The sequence below is a fragment of the Cotesia glomerata genome, linkage group LG4 (genome assembly GCF_020080835.1).
Source record: "Cotesia glomerata isolate CgM1 linkage group LG4, MPM_Cglom_v2.3, whole genome shotgun sequence".
Classification (NCBI taxonomy): domain Eukaryota; kingdom Metazoa; phylum Arthropoda; class Insecta; order Hymenoptera; family Braconidae; genus Cotesia; species Cotesia glomerata.
The window spans coordinates 1840398-1859195 of record NC_058161.1 but is presented as its reverse complement, the minus strand read 5'-3'; the positions used below and the strand labels follow the sequence as shown (position 1 = coordinate 1859195).

Sequence of the window (18798 nt, the reverse complement as noted above, 5' to 3'; positions counted from 1 at the left end):
AATATCTTTTTTTTTTTGCATTAATATTTTAAACTACCGAGGGAAACATCTCTTAAACGGCTGCTATATTTCCATACTAACCACTCGAGTTCAGGGCACTTGCCTCGATAAATTGCACGGTAATTTTACGCTTTTACTTGACCACTAGACACTCAATAAATTTTTCCTGATGATTATTTTATTTATTGACAATAATAAATAAATAAAATATTGCTTTATTAAGTAATGAATTTTGTTAAATTGCACTGTACTTTCTTAAATATTGACGTTTTTAAAGATATAAGCTCATCTTGATGTTACACTCATCAAGAGCTTTCATTTAAGTACCCACATGCATTTTTCATATATACATATATATATAATATATTTTTTAAAGATATAAGCTCATCACGATGTTACACTTATCAAAAGCTTTCATTTGAGTACCCACATGAATTTTTCATATATTTTTCATATATACATATATATAAATAAATAAATATATGAAAAATTGATGTGGGTACTCAAATGAAAGGTCTCGATGAGTGTAATGTCGGGGTGAGCTTATATCTTTAAAAATGTCAATAATTTACGAGATACAAGGTAATTTCTTAATTATGTTAAATTGCTCTGTATATTCTTAAATATTGACATTTTTGAAAATACAAGCTCATCCTGATGTTACATTCATCGAGACCTTTCATTTGAGTACCCACATGGCTTTTTTTATATATTTTATATATATATATGGTATTTGTAAAATATATAAATATATAAAATATATGAAAAATTAATGTGGGTACTCAAATAAAAGGTCTCGATGAGTGTAACATCAGGATGAGCTTATATTCTTAAAAATGTCGGTAGTTCACAAGATACAACGTTATTTCTTAATTATGTAACTAGAGATAGAGCATTTTCGAATGCAGCCTAAATACTTATCATAATAATATTAATTAAATTATATTATATTATAATAACGATTATTGTAAAATACCAAATTCTATCTCAACTCATAATTATCTTTTATATTTTAAAATAAAAACGTTAATTTATTTAGTGAATTGAATTATTATCATGTATTCCAGCTATAGAGTTTTAAATAGTGTAAAAAGAAAATTTCTATTTTTGCTTTTTATTTTAAATAAATATTTGTTAACAGTTAACAAATATTCATTAACCATTAATAAATATTTATTAACAGTTAATAAATTGTACTTAATAAATTACTTGCAAACTGTTAATAAATATTTGTTAACTGTTAACAAATATTTATTAACATTTTATAAATCGTATTTAATAAATAATTTATTAACTGTTAATAAATATTTATTAAATCCTATGATGTTAAAAAATCATTTATTATAACAGTTAATAAAGCTTATTAAATATGAACAAATCCTTCTATCAGTGGATTGCATGTTTCTAAAATTAAAAATAAAAATTTTGAAAATAAAAAAAAATTATGAGACCTTTTTTTTACAAAAAAAGGTCCTTATAAATTTTTTCGTATTTTTCATTGTTTGAATGTAATATTAATTTAATCAAAAACTAAATAAATTATTATTTTTTTATCTAATAATTGATCAAATTAAAGAATAAATCATAAAAATTGTGAGTAAACATTGAAAGTCGTGTTTAATAAAATATAATTTTTTTTCTAAGGGCTATCGACATTTCCCGCAAGGTGAAATAAAATATAAATATAAGTATTAAATATTAAGTGAATGACGAAGCAAAGTACTAGTTAGTTAAGTCGTAAGTTAAATAAATAAAAAAGTGTATGCATCTCAATCCTCAATCATGTTCAATATATTATTATGTTCGATGTTTATCATTACATGTGAATCGAATCGAATGTAATACAAGATGAATAAGACGATAGCAATAATAATAATGAAAAAAAAAATGATTGTTGTAGTAATGAAATGAGTATTAATTTAAATGTAGCATTTGTTTGAAGTCAATTGAGCTAAATTGAATTTTACAATCGATTAAATAGTCCGGTTGATACTTAATACAATATATGTGTCACAACCTTAACCCACTTAACTGGTATGCAGTACATATATATACATACATTGTATATTGTATATTGTACATTGTACTAAAGAGCATTACATGCTACTCTCGGCGTAGTTTGTTCCCAGTGACCCCATCAGAGTTGAGGTTCACGCCTTATTAACGCGCGAATAAAAACACTGACGTGACGAGTGACGACTCGGGTGAACTTTTAATCGTGTTTAGATTTGTTTTATGAGATAATTCTATCAATTATTATTTCATGCTTTAGGAACTTTATTTACCTTAAATAAATTTTTTTTCACTAAAAAAACCCGTAAAAAATTTCATGATATGGCCTGATATATTCAACTATAATATTTGTGTATTATTATACCGTTTGATCGGAAAATTGGCCATATTTAGGCCATATATGGCTTCATATGGCCTAATGTGTCCATACATAATTTTTTTTATTAAATGCATCTAAGAAAAAATTTTTATATTGCTATAAATGGTCAATTTCCATATATGGCCATATCTATCCTGATCTAGCCATATATGCCATTTATAATTTGTTTGAAAATTTTTTTTGATATTACTAATTTTTATGTATGGCAATATATAGCCAATTTGTATATATGGCCATATTTGCCATATATAGCCATTTATGCAATATATAATTTGTTTGATCAAAATTTTTTATATATGGCTAATTTTTATATATGGTAATATATGGTCAATTTTTATATATTGCCATATCTGCCATATATAGCCATATACACCATATATAATTTGTTTGATCAAAAATTTATATGGCTAATTTTCATGTATGGCAATACATGGTCAATTAGTAAAAATGGCCAAATCTGCCATAATATTGCCATATATAATTTTTTTGACCAAAAGTAACTGTAAAAATTATTTATATATGGCTAATTTTCATATATGGAAACATATGGCAAATTTTACCATATTTCCATATATTATCAATTTGTATATATGGCCATATTTGCCATATATGCCAAATATAATTTGTTCAATCAAAAATTTATATATATATGGCTAATTTTCATATATGGTCAATTTTTATATATGGCCATATCTGCCATAATATTGCCATATATAATTATTTTGACCAAAAGTAACTGTAACAATTATTCATATATGGCTAAATTTCATATATGGCAAATTTTCCCATATTGCCATATATGATAAATTTGTATATATGACCATATTTACCATGATATGGCCATATATACTCATATATAATTTTTTTTATCAAAAATATCTATTAATATTTTTTATATATGGTAAACATCGCAAATTTTCATATGTAGCCATATATGGCCAATATTAATAAATGGCCATATGTGACTAATTTTTATTTATAACCATATTTGTTCTAAAATAGCAAGATATGGCCCTATATAATTTTTTTTACTAAGTTTAGTACTAAAAATTCCCAACAGGTGGCGCATGATCGCCGAATCGTCTCGCTACTAGAGAGTTAAGTTCAAGATATCTAATTCTAAGTTAAAAATAATTTTTTTCACCCTTTTAAGAAGCTTATCTGTCATCTAATTTAAACAACAACATAATTATTTTTCTCTAATAATAAATGTTAATTAAGTTACAAAAAAAAATCTCCCATAAGCGGAAAAAATTTTCTTTTCTCCATCAAGCTTCCTGGACCCTTACAAAAAAGAAAAAAAAATAAATAAATAAAACTAAATTGCAGCGACTTGTAAGCACAAGCATTGGCTAGAAAAGGCGACTCACGTCACGGGAAGTGGACGAGAAATGAGAGCGGATGTGCCGGAAAACGCGAACGTCACGTCTATCTATCTAAAGTCCTGTACGTCGCGCGTCGTGAGTGTAACGTCATTAGAGTCCGTATTTTTCACTGTTGAAGCCAGGAGTAGAGAGAGTGCAGAGGATGGATGATGAGACATAGTCATAGAAAATGACCAGCGTCAACCTCGACGTAACGTCTCCGCCTCGGTGCTTGGCGCAATTTACCGGCGAATAACGCAAGCGTGGTTTACATTTGTGGGACATTGCTGACCACACCAATGTGCTCACATACTTCTACATATATTTATATATGTTTTATTGGTATGAGTTAAGTCCTATTCAGGGGACGAGGAACTACACCTCGATGAACACGCTACGACATTCTCCCTGCCCCGCTGGTACCTCTCTATTCCTGGCACTGTCGTTCTCTTCACTCGCATCGTAATATAACATGTTCTATAAACATCTATATACATGTTTGGATGTACGATGACGTTCCTCAGGTCTTGGATGTGTTGGTTAGTCTTGTCGCGGTGACTTAGGCCCGTATATGTACCAACTGGATGGTAGTGTAGACTCGTACCAAGAAGCAAACCCCTACCCTACGTTCTCTGTGTACTCTTCCCTGTCTCCGCTCGTCCTCTTACGAGCCAAGTCTGTCCACCGTAGATTGTCCGTCAAACCATGATGATGCCTGCTCACCGTGACTGAGGTACCCACCTTCCAATTCTCGAGACTCCGCTTTGTCTTAGGCTTGCTTCAGGAAGACTAATTGCTTGATTTAGAAAAAATTATTTTTTTAAAGGCTTAGAAAGGGTTCAGGGTGTTTTTGGAGATTAATTTAGGGTTGAGGAGAGATTTTTGAGGGCTCAAGAATTTTTTTGGAAGAAATCGGATCATTTTCAGAGAAGTTATGGCTAAAATCAAGTATATTAATTACATTGTTAGATGTTAATGATGATATTAATATCAGACTTTGAATTTTTTGGAGATTTATAAGGGGTTTAATGTTGATATTAATAACTAATTTTGAAGCACAATTGTCAAAATAAATTTTTGAGAAAGCTCTGCACTTTCTAGGTCTCAAAAAAAAATCATTTTATTAATTTTTAAGCTGCAGAAATTTTTAGATTGTTTTTTTCACTACAATTCATGAGATTAATATAGAGTATAAAAATTACTCTTACGTCAATATTAATTGTAAATTTTGCATCGAAATTGTCAAAATTAATTCTAAGGAAAGTTTTGTACGGTTTATTGGTCAAAAAAAAATTTTTTTTCTCATTTAAAAGTCATGAAAATTGTTTAAATTTTGGCTTATGGTAGTTGATGAAATTAATAGAGTTTGAAAGTGATTGTATCGTCAATATTAATTGTTAATTTTGAACCAAAATCGCCATAATTCATTCTAAGAAAGGTTTTGTCTGATTTACTGCTCAAAAAAAATTTTTTTTTTAATTTAAAAGTCATAGAAATTGTTTAAATTTTGGCTTATGGTAGTTGGTGAAATTAATAGAGTATAAAAATGACTCTAACGTTAATATTAATTGTCAATTTTGCACCAAAATTGTCAAAATTAATTCTAAGGAAGGTTTTTTATGATTTACTGGTCTAAAAAATTTTTTTTTTTAATTTAAAAGTCATGGAAATTGTTCAAATTTTGGCTTATGGTAGTTGATGAAATTAATAGAGTATAAAAATGATTATATCGTCAGTAATAATTGTAATTTTTGAACCGAGATTGTAAGAATTAATTCTTAGGAAGATTCTGCACTTGTTATGGCTAAAAAAAATTTATAAGTTGTTATTAAGCGCAATTTAGGGGCTAAATAGTTTGAAATTGGTATTAATATCACAAAAAACTATTTTTTTTTTTAATTTAGAAATAGAATTGAATTTTGATCAATTGATTGATAAAATATATATTTTTTTAATGAATATGATAATTTAAGACATGAAAAAGTGACGGATTAAAAAATGACAACCACTGGATTGACATACTCAGTACACAACTATCCTCTCATTATATGTATAAAAAATAAAATATGACAAAGTGAAAAAACAAAATAAAAATGAGAAGGTTGACAAGACATGGGAGTGACGTTAGGGGTGTTACGCAACTCTCCTCATGTCGTGCGTTATGAATATGTACAAAAAATATTAAATAACGAATGCCAATGTTGGATACAAAAGAAATACTCCCGAGTGTTTTGTCGGTATACCATTTTACGTTTTATTGTTCTTTTACCTTTAAATACACTTACATATTTTTTCAGCGTTTACGTGAGCGCAATTAAAATCGGTGAATTCTGGATAAATTAAATAAATAAATAAATAAATCGGTCGGTCGGTAAAAAATTGCAATAAATTTACAATTTTGTCTTATTATATTGTACAAGGAAAAATACGAGATTTTTTTTTCTTTTTTATTATTATTATCAACACCATCAACTATTTTATACTACGTATCGTCTATACGTGACATCACACAAATGACGCGGTTGTATTAGTTAGCATTTGATTTTATAATAATAAAAATATAGGAAATTCCATTGACAATGAAATTTTTATAATAATAAAAAAAAAGAAATAAAAATAATAATAATCTATATTATTAAGAGAATAAGAAAAATTTTTTCAAAGTTTCATATCATTCTCATCAATAGTCGATTTATGATAATAAGTATTTAGGCTGCATTTGAAAATACTCTATCTCTAGATACTTAATTAAGAAATGACCTTGTATCTAGAGAAATATTGACATTTTTAAAGATATGAGCTCATCCTGATGTTACACTCATCAAGACCTTTCATTTGAGTACCCACATCAATTTTTCATATATTTATATATATTATATATATATGTATATATGAAAAATATATCAAAAATGCATGTGGGTACTCAAATGAAAGCTCTTGATGAGTGTAACATCAGGATGAGCTTATATTTTTAAAAACATCAATAATTAAGAGAGTACAGTGCAATTTAACGTCATTAAGAAATTACCTTGTATCTCGTAAATTATTGACATTTTTAAAGATATAAGCTCATCCCGACATTACACTAATCGAAACCTTTCATTTGAGTACCCACATCAATTTTTCATATATTTATATATATTATATATATGTATATATGAAAAATATATCAAAAATGCATGTAGGTACTCAAATGAAAGCTCTTGATGAGTGTAAGATCAAGATGAGCTTATATCTTCAAAATATATATTATATATATGTATATAAGAAAAATATATCAAAAATGCATGTGGGTATTCAAATGAAAGCTCTTGATAAATGTAACATAGGGATGAGCTTATATTTTTAAAAATGTCAATATTTAAGAAAGTACAGTTTAATTTAACAAAAATCATTATTTAATACAGCAAAATTTCATTTATTATTAGTATTATTAATTTTAAAATTTGGAATAATAATAATAGTAATTGATTTTTAAAAATGTCAAAACACACAGCAGGGGGAAAAATCCCCTACTATAAATACCCTTCTACAAATATTTACTTACACTACGCACCCTTTCGGTCTTAATTTTTTCCTACCCTTGTACTTAACAATAACAATTATATTTATGGGTAAAAAATTTTGCGATTGGCATAATTACAAAAAAAAAATTTCAGAGCATTATAAATAAAGGCCGATAAAAATCTGGCACAAAACTTCCGTGGAGATTTTTAGCAGACACGTGAATTGCCTTAACCGCTAGCTCGTGCTCTTGATGTACTATTACCCGATGCAATTGCATTATTATTAATAATAATAAATCCCTGCTATTATAGTCATTAGATTCATTATATCAAGTTGTAAAAGCGACACATAATACACTAAATTGGTGGCTTTTATGGGCATAATCCTTATCATTATTATCATTATTATTGTGTATAATATTTACTTCCACTTTCGTTATTCATTATTCATTGCTTTCCACTTGTTATTACATTATTACAAGACTAAATTATTGTCCTTTTAATTTAAATTTATATGCCGGGGCAATGTTATTAACTGTAAGCTTCTAAGTAATTACTTAATTGTCGGCTCGTTCTCGAATTAAATGTAATTATTATAATCAAGATAACTAATTGAATAGATTGCTTGGTATTTTACATTTCACGCATATAAGTGTCGCTCTATTGTATATTATTATATTTAATTTCACTTTTGATTTTTATTTATTTCTTTTAATTAATTTTATTATTCTTTGATTAATGATATCAACTATTATTTTAAATCAAATTTATTATCATTATTTTGGATGAAATATTGAAGATACGAAAAAATGATACACTGATAGAAGAATTCATTAACTATTAATAATTTAATTTATTTGAAGACAATTATTTAATTTATTAAATTTTAATAAATATTTTTTAAAATTCAATAAATATTTATTTGGGAGGAAAGTAAATTTATTAATAGTTAATAAGTATTTATTAATAGTTAACAAATATTTATTAACAGTTAATAAATATTTTATTGAGTGAATTTGTTTCGCTTGCAATGTCATATGATATGAAGATTGCTTACAAACAAAAATCATCTTTATAAATTATTTGGATTAATTATATTACATTATAATAACGTTTGTTGTAAAATACCAAATTCTATTACAGCTCATAATTATCTTTTATATTTTTCAATATTCAAAACGTTAATTTATTTAGTGAATTTAATTATTATCATGTATTCCAGCTATAGAGTTATAAAAAGTGTCAAAAGAAAATTGCTATTTTTGCGTTTTATTTTAAATAAATATTTGTTAACAGTTAACAAATATTTATTAACAGTTAATAAATTGTACTTAATAAATTACTTATTAACTGTTAATAAATATTTGTTAACTTTTAACAAATATTTATTAACATTTAATAAATCGTATTCAATAAATAATTTATTAACTGTTAATAAATATTCATTAAATCCTCATGTTAAAAAATCATTTATTAACAATTAATAAAACTTATTAACTGTAAACAAACTCATTTATCAGTGTACACTGATAGAAGGATTTATTAACTATTAGTAACAATTTATTTGAAGACAATTATTAAATTTTAATAAATATCTTAACATTCAATAAATATTTATTTGGGAGAAAAGAACATTTATTAATAGTTAAAAAATATTAATTAACCATTAATAAATATTTATTAACAGTTAATAAATTGTACTTAATAAATTATCTATTAACTGTTAATAAATATTTGTTAACAATCAATTGTTAACAAATATTTATTAACATTTAATAAATAAAATATTGACTGTTAATAAATATTTATTAAATCTTCATGTTTAAAAATCATTTATTAACAATTAATAAAACTTATTAACTGTAAACAAATTAATTTATCAGTGTACACTGATAGAAGGATTTATTAACTATTAGTAACAATTTATTTGAAGACAATTATTAAATTTTAATAAATATCTTAACATTCAATAAATATTTATTTGGGAGAAAAGAACATTTATTAATAGTTAAAAAATATTAATTAACCATTAATAAATATTTATTAACAGTTAATAAATTGTACTTAATAAATTATCTATTAACTGTTAATAAATATTTGTTAACAATCAATTGTTAACAAATATTTATTAACATTTAATAAATAAAATATTGACTGTTAATAAATATTTATTAAATCTTCATGTTAAAAAATCATTTATTAACAGTTAATAAAACTTATTAACTATAAACAAATTCTTTTATCAGTGTAAGAGACCTTTTGTAAAAAAAATTAAATTTTAAATCAAAAAAGTCCTTGTAATTTTTTTGTATCTTTGATTGTTTAAACAAAATATTGATTTAAACTTCAAATACAAGAAATTTTACCAAATTTCATAAAATGTTTTTTCATAAAATCTTTTCTATATTGCAAACAATCATATATTACAAGCCAGATATGAATCACAGTCGACAAAAAGCCAAGCTGACATTAAAACAAAATAATAGCAATATTTAACCAAAGTTGAGCCGATTAAAATCTAAGCTACCGAAGAATTCAGAGAACAAAACGGTAAAAAGTAACTAAAGCTCCGTGTAATACCTGTAATTTTGGAAGTTACCAACTTTTTTGATTCTATTAGAGTAAGTTTCTAAATTTTACTTACCTTATATTTATTGTAACCTATAATAGTCATATATATGTGACTGTAGGAGTGTATATTTGTCTCGAGGCTATAGGAGGCCTTTATCGACATTCGCTACACTCGAACTAAGCAGAAGAATATTATATGACACAAGAACCGACGCCAACCCTTCACTGCTTTATTCTCCAAGAGGTTTATAACACAGTGACATTTGTCCGGCGTGATCTAAAGCGAAAATATAATATCAAAGGACTGACACTTGTTCCATTCAGAAATAGCCTACCGACAAACTAAACACAGTTGACGCTTTTAAGATTGTATTTTATTTAATATTAACGTGTGAAGACGCCCTAGCAATTTGTCAAGTTTTTTATTGTCATTTTTTCAAACTAAATTTTTTTTTTTAATTCTATTATAAATTTTTTAATTAATTATCAATTATTTTAACAATATTTAAAGTTGTAATTGATGCAAAATATTGAGTATGTCTCTGTTTATTAGTTACTAATCTTATTCTCTGTAATTTATCGATTTAATGTTAATTGTTTCTCTGTACAATGTAAAAATTTACATAATTAACGATAAGTGACAGAATGACAAGATTATTAATTAATAACTAAACAAATAACAATTTTTAAAAAATTGTAGTAACAAAATGTATATTTAAAAAAAAAATTAATTTTTACTTTAGAAGAATTGTTTTTTTATTTACTAATTTATTTTTCTCCGAAAAAAAAAAAATAAAATAAGTAGCATAATATTTCTTCCGATAAATATAACTCCACCAGTAGTTGACTGTTATGCCTTTTAAAATCCTCATTAGACAAAAATACGAGACAAGTATGAAAAAAAAAAAGCGCGTAAGCCGGTATAAGTATAAAGTAAATAAGTTAAGTATTATAAAATATAAAATATAAAATGTACTGGGTTAGGTTAGGCTGGTTGTTGTCCTTTGTCGGGCGCCATCCACCGTGCAACCTCGCGCTTTTTCATCCAGCAATTAGAAAGAGATTTATTCGCGCCGGCACGCCGCGCGTGGATTCCCTTTCCTTTGGTCCCTTCCTTTCCTCAGCATCAAACTAATCTTTCTCTTTTTTTTTCATCTTGCTTGTCTACTTGCCTAAAACTTATTTATTTATTTATTATTATTATTATTATTATTATTATCATCATCATTAATTACAAAATTTAAAAATTTTTAACAATTATAATGATAATAATAATAATAATAATAATAATAATAATAATAATAATAATAATAATAATAATATTTATTTAGCCCTCGGCTATATATGTATACATTTTAATTTGTCTCATATTCAATATTCATAACATTTTTTTAAATCAATTAATAATTTACAAATAATAATAAATAACCCATGCATAAATAATAAATAATTAACAATTTACAAAGGATATACAATTAATACAATCATGTTAATTCTTTCTTATAATTCTGTACATCACTTTTTGTCATATTATAGATCATAAAATATCGATATTGTTTTTAATGTAATGAACTAAGTGTCTTTTAAAGCTAATAATAATAATAATAATAATGTCTTTAAGCTAATAATAATAATAATAATAATAATTTGACTTGAAATTTTGATCGATGTTAATTTTATTATTATTTTTTATTAAAGAACATTTATTATTATTATTATTTATATTAATTACAAAATTTCTAATAATAATAATTTGACTTGAAATTTTGATCGATGTTAATTTTATTATTATTTTTTAATAAAGAACATTTATTATTATTATTATTATTATTATTATTATTATTATTATTAATTAATTAATTAATTAATTAATTACAAAATTTAAAAATTTCAAATAATAATAATTATAATAATAATAATAAAATATAAATAAAATTTTAAAAATATAACATTGTAAAAGTAACGATAAAAAATATATTTTATATTTGGTCCTGGATTACGATATTACTAATGCAATTTTATTAAAAAATTTTTTTTTTGTACAACATCAAACAGTCACGTATTTTACAATTATAAAAAATAATAGAATAGAACGTGATCCAGGAATCATCCTTATATTGCGCGACTATATTCTTAAATGCCTCGCATCTAGCTGCATTTCCTAGGTTACGTAACTTGTACTCAGTACTGAGATGATCATCAACAGTCATTAGAATTCATCATCCAGGGAATTTATAAAATTCCTTCTATTCTCACCGGTATGAAACATTTGTTACATAACAAAGATGAAACAGTAGGAAAAAAATAAAAAATTTATTTTTATTTTTTAGTAAAAAGCAATCTTAACTTTTAATCTTAGTATTGCAAGTCAAGACAAGAAGTCGTAATTTTAATTAACGAAAAATGGAATAGATATAAAAAATTGCCTCAGGACTTCACCAAACAATTTTATTAAAACTATAAAGATAAAGATATAATATTATTACGATGAAATAATTGTACGTCTTAGATTTTATAAGTATGTTTTTTGGTTTATTTGTTTTATCACTTAAAACAACAAAAATAATAATAATAATGAAATTATCAGTAACAAACTTTTCCGACAAATTATTATTATTATTATTTACATTTTATAAAAATTTGTATTATTTTAGTAATAATTCCTGGTAATAAAAAAATGACGACACTTTGTTGTAAAAAATAAAAATAAAATTCTAATTTAACACAAATAAGTATCAAATATAAAAAAAAAATTTTTTAACTCTACTTTTTAATAAATTAACATTTTTAATTAAAAAGTGCAATTTTATGACGCGGTAAAAAATTGCAAAATACACAGTATAAAATTTTCCGTCCTTGTGTAAAGTGTAAAAATTATTGTGTAGAATAATACACTCTAATGTGTAGAATTTTCATTCTCATGTGTTGATTTAACACACTAGAATGTAGAATTAACATAAGTTTGTGTAAAAACAGTCAGTAACACAAATATTTATGTTAAATTTGACGAAAATTTTTTTACTGTGTATTATTTGATGTTTGATATGTAATTCATTTTATTTAATCATCCCAAAAATGTAACTGCTGTAGTGTAATACATTATATGGTGATGACTGATGACTAATGAAAGCACATATGTTCGCTGTTACAGGTGAAAATCTGGTTCCAAAACAGGAGGAGCAAGTACAAGAAGATGATGAAGGCTGCACAGCAGGGCGGCGGTGGCGGAGCCGGCCAGCATGGGAACCTCTTAGCTGGTGGTCCCTCACCTCAACCTGGACAACCTGGCGGGCTTATGCAAGGCGGTAAGTCTCAAAAAATTACCAAATAATTTATTTATAAAATAATTTTATAAATAAAATAATTTTATAAATAAAATAATTTTATAAATAAAATAATTTTATAAATAAAATTTTTTGATTTATTTTTTTACGAAAAAAATGAAATTGATTTTAAAAATAGAAGTTTTTAATAAAAGTGAAATTTATTCTGTTCCAGGCGGAGGTAGTTCAGTGTCCGGAAGTCCAACGACAGGTTACCTGGGCGGGATCGGCCCCGGCGGAGGCGAAAATACCCCGGGGAGCTCAACACCCGGAAGCGACATGTCGCCCCAGCACAACGAGAGCCCACCAGCGCCTGCCTGGACCGGCGAGATGAAACACCACCCACACTCCCACGCTCCGCCACACACCCACCATCACCCCCACACGCCCGGGCACCATCCACCCCCGCCTCCGCCGCCGCCTCATCACTCCGGATACATCCCCCAGTATTCGTGGTACCAAACGGAACCTAATCCCGGATTACTCACGTGAGTGCGGTAATTTTGCCATTTTTTTTTAATTTTTAATTAAATTTTTTTTCCGTTAATTAAAGCGCTTTGATGCTAATCTAAAAGTATTCCCAAAAATTTTACATTTTTTTTTGATAATTAATATTTTATTTACACACTGTTAAAAATTTTTGGAAATTTAGTTTAGAAATTTCTTATTTATTATTAAATAAATAATTATTGAGTTATGATTTTCTAAACATCTCTGCGCATTGGTCATCCAAATCAATTAAAAAAATAATCAGGTTAATTAATTGTGTTGTTCAAAAGTTAAACTGTTAACACCAACATACTTTTATAGTAATTTTTTTTTAAATCAATTTTTACATAAAATTTTTTAATTCTGAAGTTAAAAAATTACACACAGTTTTTCTGGACAAATAAAGTTGTCTTAAAACGCTTTAATTAAACATTTTTAAATTAATTAATCGCATCTCTAATACAAAAAAGTGTTTAAAAAATTTTGAAACGGAAATTCTTGTTTGAATTTTTTTTTTAAATAACATTTAAACTCAGACAATAAATATATAAGTCGATTTTTCTTTTTGCAGATATTATTGACAACAATGATGATGCATAGAAAATACTTAATATCATCTAATGTAACATTCTACTCGCTAACAAATATTCAAAATGGTTAGTTTAACATTTTATTCATTATTCACTACTCACTATATTAATTTAAAAATTGATTTGATTAAAAAAAAAATTTTTTGAACCGAAAATATTATTAAAATAAGCTTTTCGGTTCAAAATTTTGTATTTTTCATCAAATTAATTTTTTTTATCAATATATTTACGTTTTACTCATATAATTTTGTTTTTTAGTATGATTATAAATTAACACCAAAAATTTGAGTTTTTTTTCACGTTGCTTCTTTTTTATTTTTGCTTTTGGTATTAGAGACGCGAATTTTATTTTTTAATAATTTAAACTTCAAATTTCAAAAAAATAATTTTATATTAAAAATAAAAACAAATTTTGATTGTAAAAAAATTTTTTGGAAATTCAAAAATTAAAATTAATTTTTGGACATTAAAAAATTAAAATTAATTTTTTGAAAATCAAAAATTAAAATTAATTTTTGGACATTAAAAAATTAAAATTAATTTTTTGAAAATCAAAAATTAAAATTAATTTTTTGAGATTCAAAAATTAAAATTAATAATTAATAATTAAAAAAAAAATAATAATAATAATAAAAATTAAATTAAAATTAATTTTTTGAAAATCAATAATTAATTTTTTAAATTAAAAATAATTTTTATAAGATAAAAATTTGAAAATTAATTTAAAAAAAAAATAATAAGCTAAAAATTAATAATAATTTTTTTTTTTATGATTTCAGGGTCTGGCCCGCAGTGTAACGAACACACTGAGAGCTGTAAAGTCCAAAAAAAAAAACACAGGACTAGATCAACAATAAACAACCCTAGGACTCAAAGAGTCTACGCCAATCCGCTGCTCCAAAGGCAATTATAAAAACAAAGGTGCGAAACGTCTGAAACGAGAGTCGAGCGATCATCTTGCAAAATGTAAATAAATAAATTAAGTTAAAATTAATTTATTGATATGCGAACGCGGAAATAGTTATACGAAAAAAGCAAACAATAACAACAATACTAGAAATAAATTAAACGGCAAACTGTTAACTGCAAGTTGGCTAATTTGACCTACTTGACATCTTCCGAGTTTAGCGCAATAATACTCGAGGGTATGAATGTAATCCTCAGTGCGACGCAACGGCATTGCATTAAGGAGCGAGCCAGATAAGAGTTGAGTGACGACAACTCAATTGTTATTATTATTCAACTCAGACTCCGTTTATTTGTGTTTTAACTAAACCGAACTTAAAAGTTTAGTTCAGACTTGTCACGGCTTAGGCTCCATTGCGCAATTATTTAAACTCCCTCTTTGCTCCTTGTATTGCTCCAAGCGACGTTTTCATTGAATTCATTTTTATGTAATGGTAATGTCATTTTCGTGCTAGAAATTAGAGAATCGTGGTATATTTAATTAATATTCAGATGGCGGAGGCTTCACAGTCTTTCCGTGTTGTGAAATTTTTCTCAAATTCAAAGAAATTACTTTTTTTATCCTGGAAGAAAAATTAAATGTATGAATATTTTATGTTAAAAAAATATATTTGGTCATATGTGATCATCAAATAATAAATTTCAGGTTAAAATACCCCTCAAAAATTATTTACATCAATTTTTGTCACATATGGGCTTATAGGAACCATATGTGATCATATGTGATATCATATATCATATAAAAATATACAATTTACATCTAAAGTTCCATTTCTTTACAAAATATCATATGTAAAGTCATATTTGATCATATAAAAATCATATATGACATATATGATCATATCTGACATCATATATGATTTATAAAGTATACAATTTACATTAAAGTTTCACTTCTTAACAAAATTTCATATGTGAAGTCATATGTGATCATACCTGACATCATATATGATATATAAAGTATACAAATACATACAAAGTGTCATTTCTTGACAATATATCATATATGAAGTCATATGTGATCATATAAAAATTATATATAATATCACTGATCATATATATTGTATAAAATATACAATTTACGTATAAAATTCCATTTCTTGACAAAATATAATTGAAATCATATGTGACCATATAAAAATCACATATGAAATATTTGATCATATGTGACATCATATATGGTTAATAAATGTATATAATTTATATATAAAATTAAAATTTTTGATATAATATCATATGTGATCATATGTGACCATATAAATACCATATATGATCATATGTGACATCACATATGATGAAAAAGTCATATAATTTACATTTAAAGTTCAAATTGTTGACATGGTATCATATTTAAAGTCATATGTGATCATATGTGAACTCTAAAAATCTATCTGATGATATATGATATCACATGTGATAAATTGTTATATGATCACAAAAAATTTGAATTGTTTATATGTTTTCGTAAATTTCATGAAGTATTATTTGGATCACATATGAAATATGTGATCATATGTGACATCATATATGATCACATATGACATGTGACATCATATGTGATGAAAAAATCGTATAATTTATATCTTACATTCAAATTGTTGACATGGTATCATATATAAAGTCATATGTGATCATATGTGACATCATATATGATCACAAATGACTTATGTAATCATATGTGACATCATATATGATCACATATGATAAATGAACATATATGATCACAAAAAATTTGAATTGTTCATATTTTCTCGTAAATTTCATGAAAATATTACACATATGATCATATATGATTTTCCAAAAGAAATTTTTCCCAGGATTAAAAAGCCTTAAAAATTATTGACGTAAGACTTAGCCTCTTTACGGTAGGTACTTTCTTAACTCGCAATTCGAGCGCCCTGTAATGAGGGAAAAAATCAGCGGAAATTGGCTTGGTGAGCAGACGACAACGAACCGTGGAATCGTGCATTGCGGTCAGCCACTCAACTTCAGTAAAATAAAAGTTTGTCCTGCAATGCCTTTTATTTTTTTGTCGTGCCAGAGAACCAACTAACGACGACCGCAAGGAGCGCGTGGCCTACGCTTTGCGGTACTCGCGGTACCGTACTTACGAGTAACGAGTCACGGTTTTTAAAATTCAACAAAATTATTTCAATAATTGCTTCGCGTTTTTAAATTTCTACATTTAAAAAAAAAAAATTATTATTACGCGCTCTTGTTTCTTAAGCGTTTTACCAGCGGACTAACGTCGAATTTGAGTTAATAATAATAATTAACATTAAACTCGGACATGATTTTAATAATTATTTAAAAAAATCTATCGCGAATAAATTTGTCTGGTGATTAAAAAAATAAAATTGTAAATAAGGTTTGGAGGTGCCCAAAATCCTGAACCTTTCCCAGTTTATTTTATATATCGTAAGTTAATAAATAAAATATGTGTAAAATATGAATTTTATGAATAATAATATAAATAAATTTTGTGATGTAAGAATGTAAAAAATTATTATTATTATTAATTATTAATAACATGGATTTATAAGTAAGTGGTTAAAGTATGATAAATAATAAATGATAATTATTGATAAATGATAATTAATTAATGATATGGATATAAATATATAAATATAAATATAAATATGAAGTTACTGTGTGCTTACGAAGCGATGGTTATTAATATAAACCTAAAGAGTGTATACAAATAAGAGAGTTGTCTATTATATGATATTAAATTAGAGTCAGTCCTCGACCTTTCCAAACTTTAATATCCCCTCCTTTTTTTCCTTCTTTGTCCCACTTCCCGCCTGTCGAGTCCTTTAATGAGTACATACATTATAAATGAAGATAAAAATAAAAACTAAATACCTTAATTATAATTACTATTGTATAAAAAAACAAATAATATGAATAATAACTAATTAATTCAATTTAAACGTACTCATGTCTTATTTTTTTCCTTTTTTTATTTCATTTTTTTTTTTTATAAAAATTTGTATTTACAATTTATTTTTTTTATTTTGTATAAAAAAAAATTGAATTTTTAACTTGTTTAAAAATTTTTTAAGTAAAAATTAAATTTAAAATTTTTGTTCAAAATTTTTCAACAAAAAATTGAACATTTAATCTTTCAATTGAAAATTGAATTTTTGGTTTAAAATTTTTGAATTGAAAATTGAATTTTTAATTTTTTGTTTAAAATCTTTCAGTAAAAAATTGAATTTTTAATTTTTTGCTCAAACTTTTTCAATAAATAATTGAATTTTTAATTTTTTGTTCAAAATTTTTTAGGTAAAAATTGAAATTTTGATTTTTTTATTAAAATTTTTTAATTAAAAATTGAATTTTTCATTTTTAGTAAAAAATTTTTTAGTTAAAAATTGAATTTTGATTTTTTGAATTAAAAATTGAAATTTTAATTTTTTGTTTTAAAAATTTTTAATTAAAAATTGAATTTTTTATTTTTGATTTAAAATTTTTGAATTAAAAATTGATTTTGAAATTTTTGTTTTAAAAATTGAATTTTTAATTTTTGGTTCAAAATTTTTTAATTAAAAATTGAATTTTTAATTTTTTGTTCAAAATTTTTAAATAAAAAAT

The 18798-nt window shown here is 25.0% G+C and overlaps 1 protein-coding gene across 5 annotated transcripts in view; it reads left to right on the top strand.

Annotated features, from left to right (window-relative positions):
• The window catches only part of LOC123262385 (homeotic protein distal-less), a 74661-nt gene extending 59399 nt beyond the window's left edge, over positions 1-15262 (top strand). For 3 of the 5 annotated variants that reach the window (XM_044724564.1, XM_044724568.1, XM_044724565.1), the window contains exons 3-5: positions 12985-13138; positions 13332-13644; positions 15015-15262. In XM_044724564.1, the coding sequence (XP_044580499.1) occupies positions 12985-13138; positions 13332-13644; positions 15015-15033 (486 nt within the window). In that variant the 3' untranslated portion in view covers positions 15034-15262. Of the gene's footprint in view, positions 1-12984; positions 13139-13331; positions 13654-14216; positions 14302-15014 lie in introns of all 5 variants that reach the window. The other 2 variants (XR_006508935.1, XM_044724567.1) reach the window with 2 other exon arrangements.
• Positions 15263-18798: the final 3536 nt, after the last annotated feature.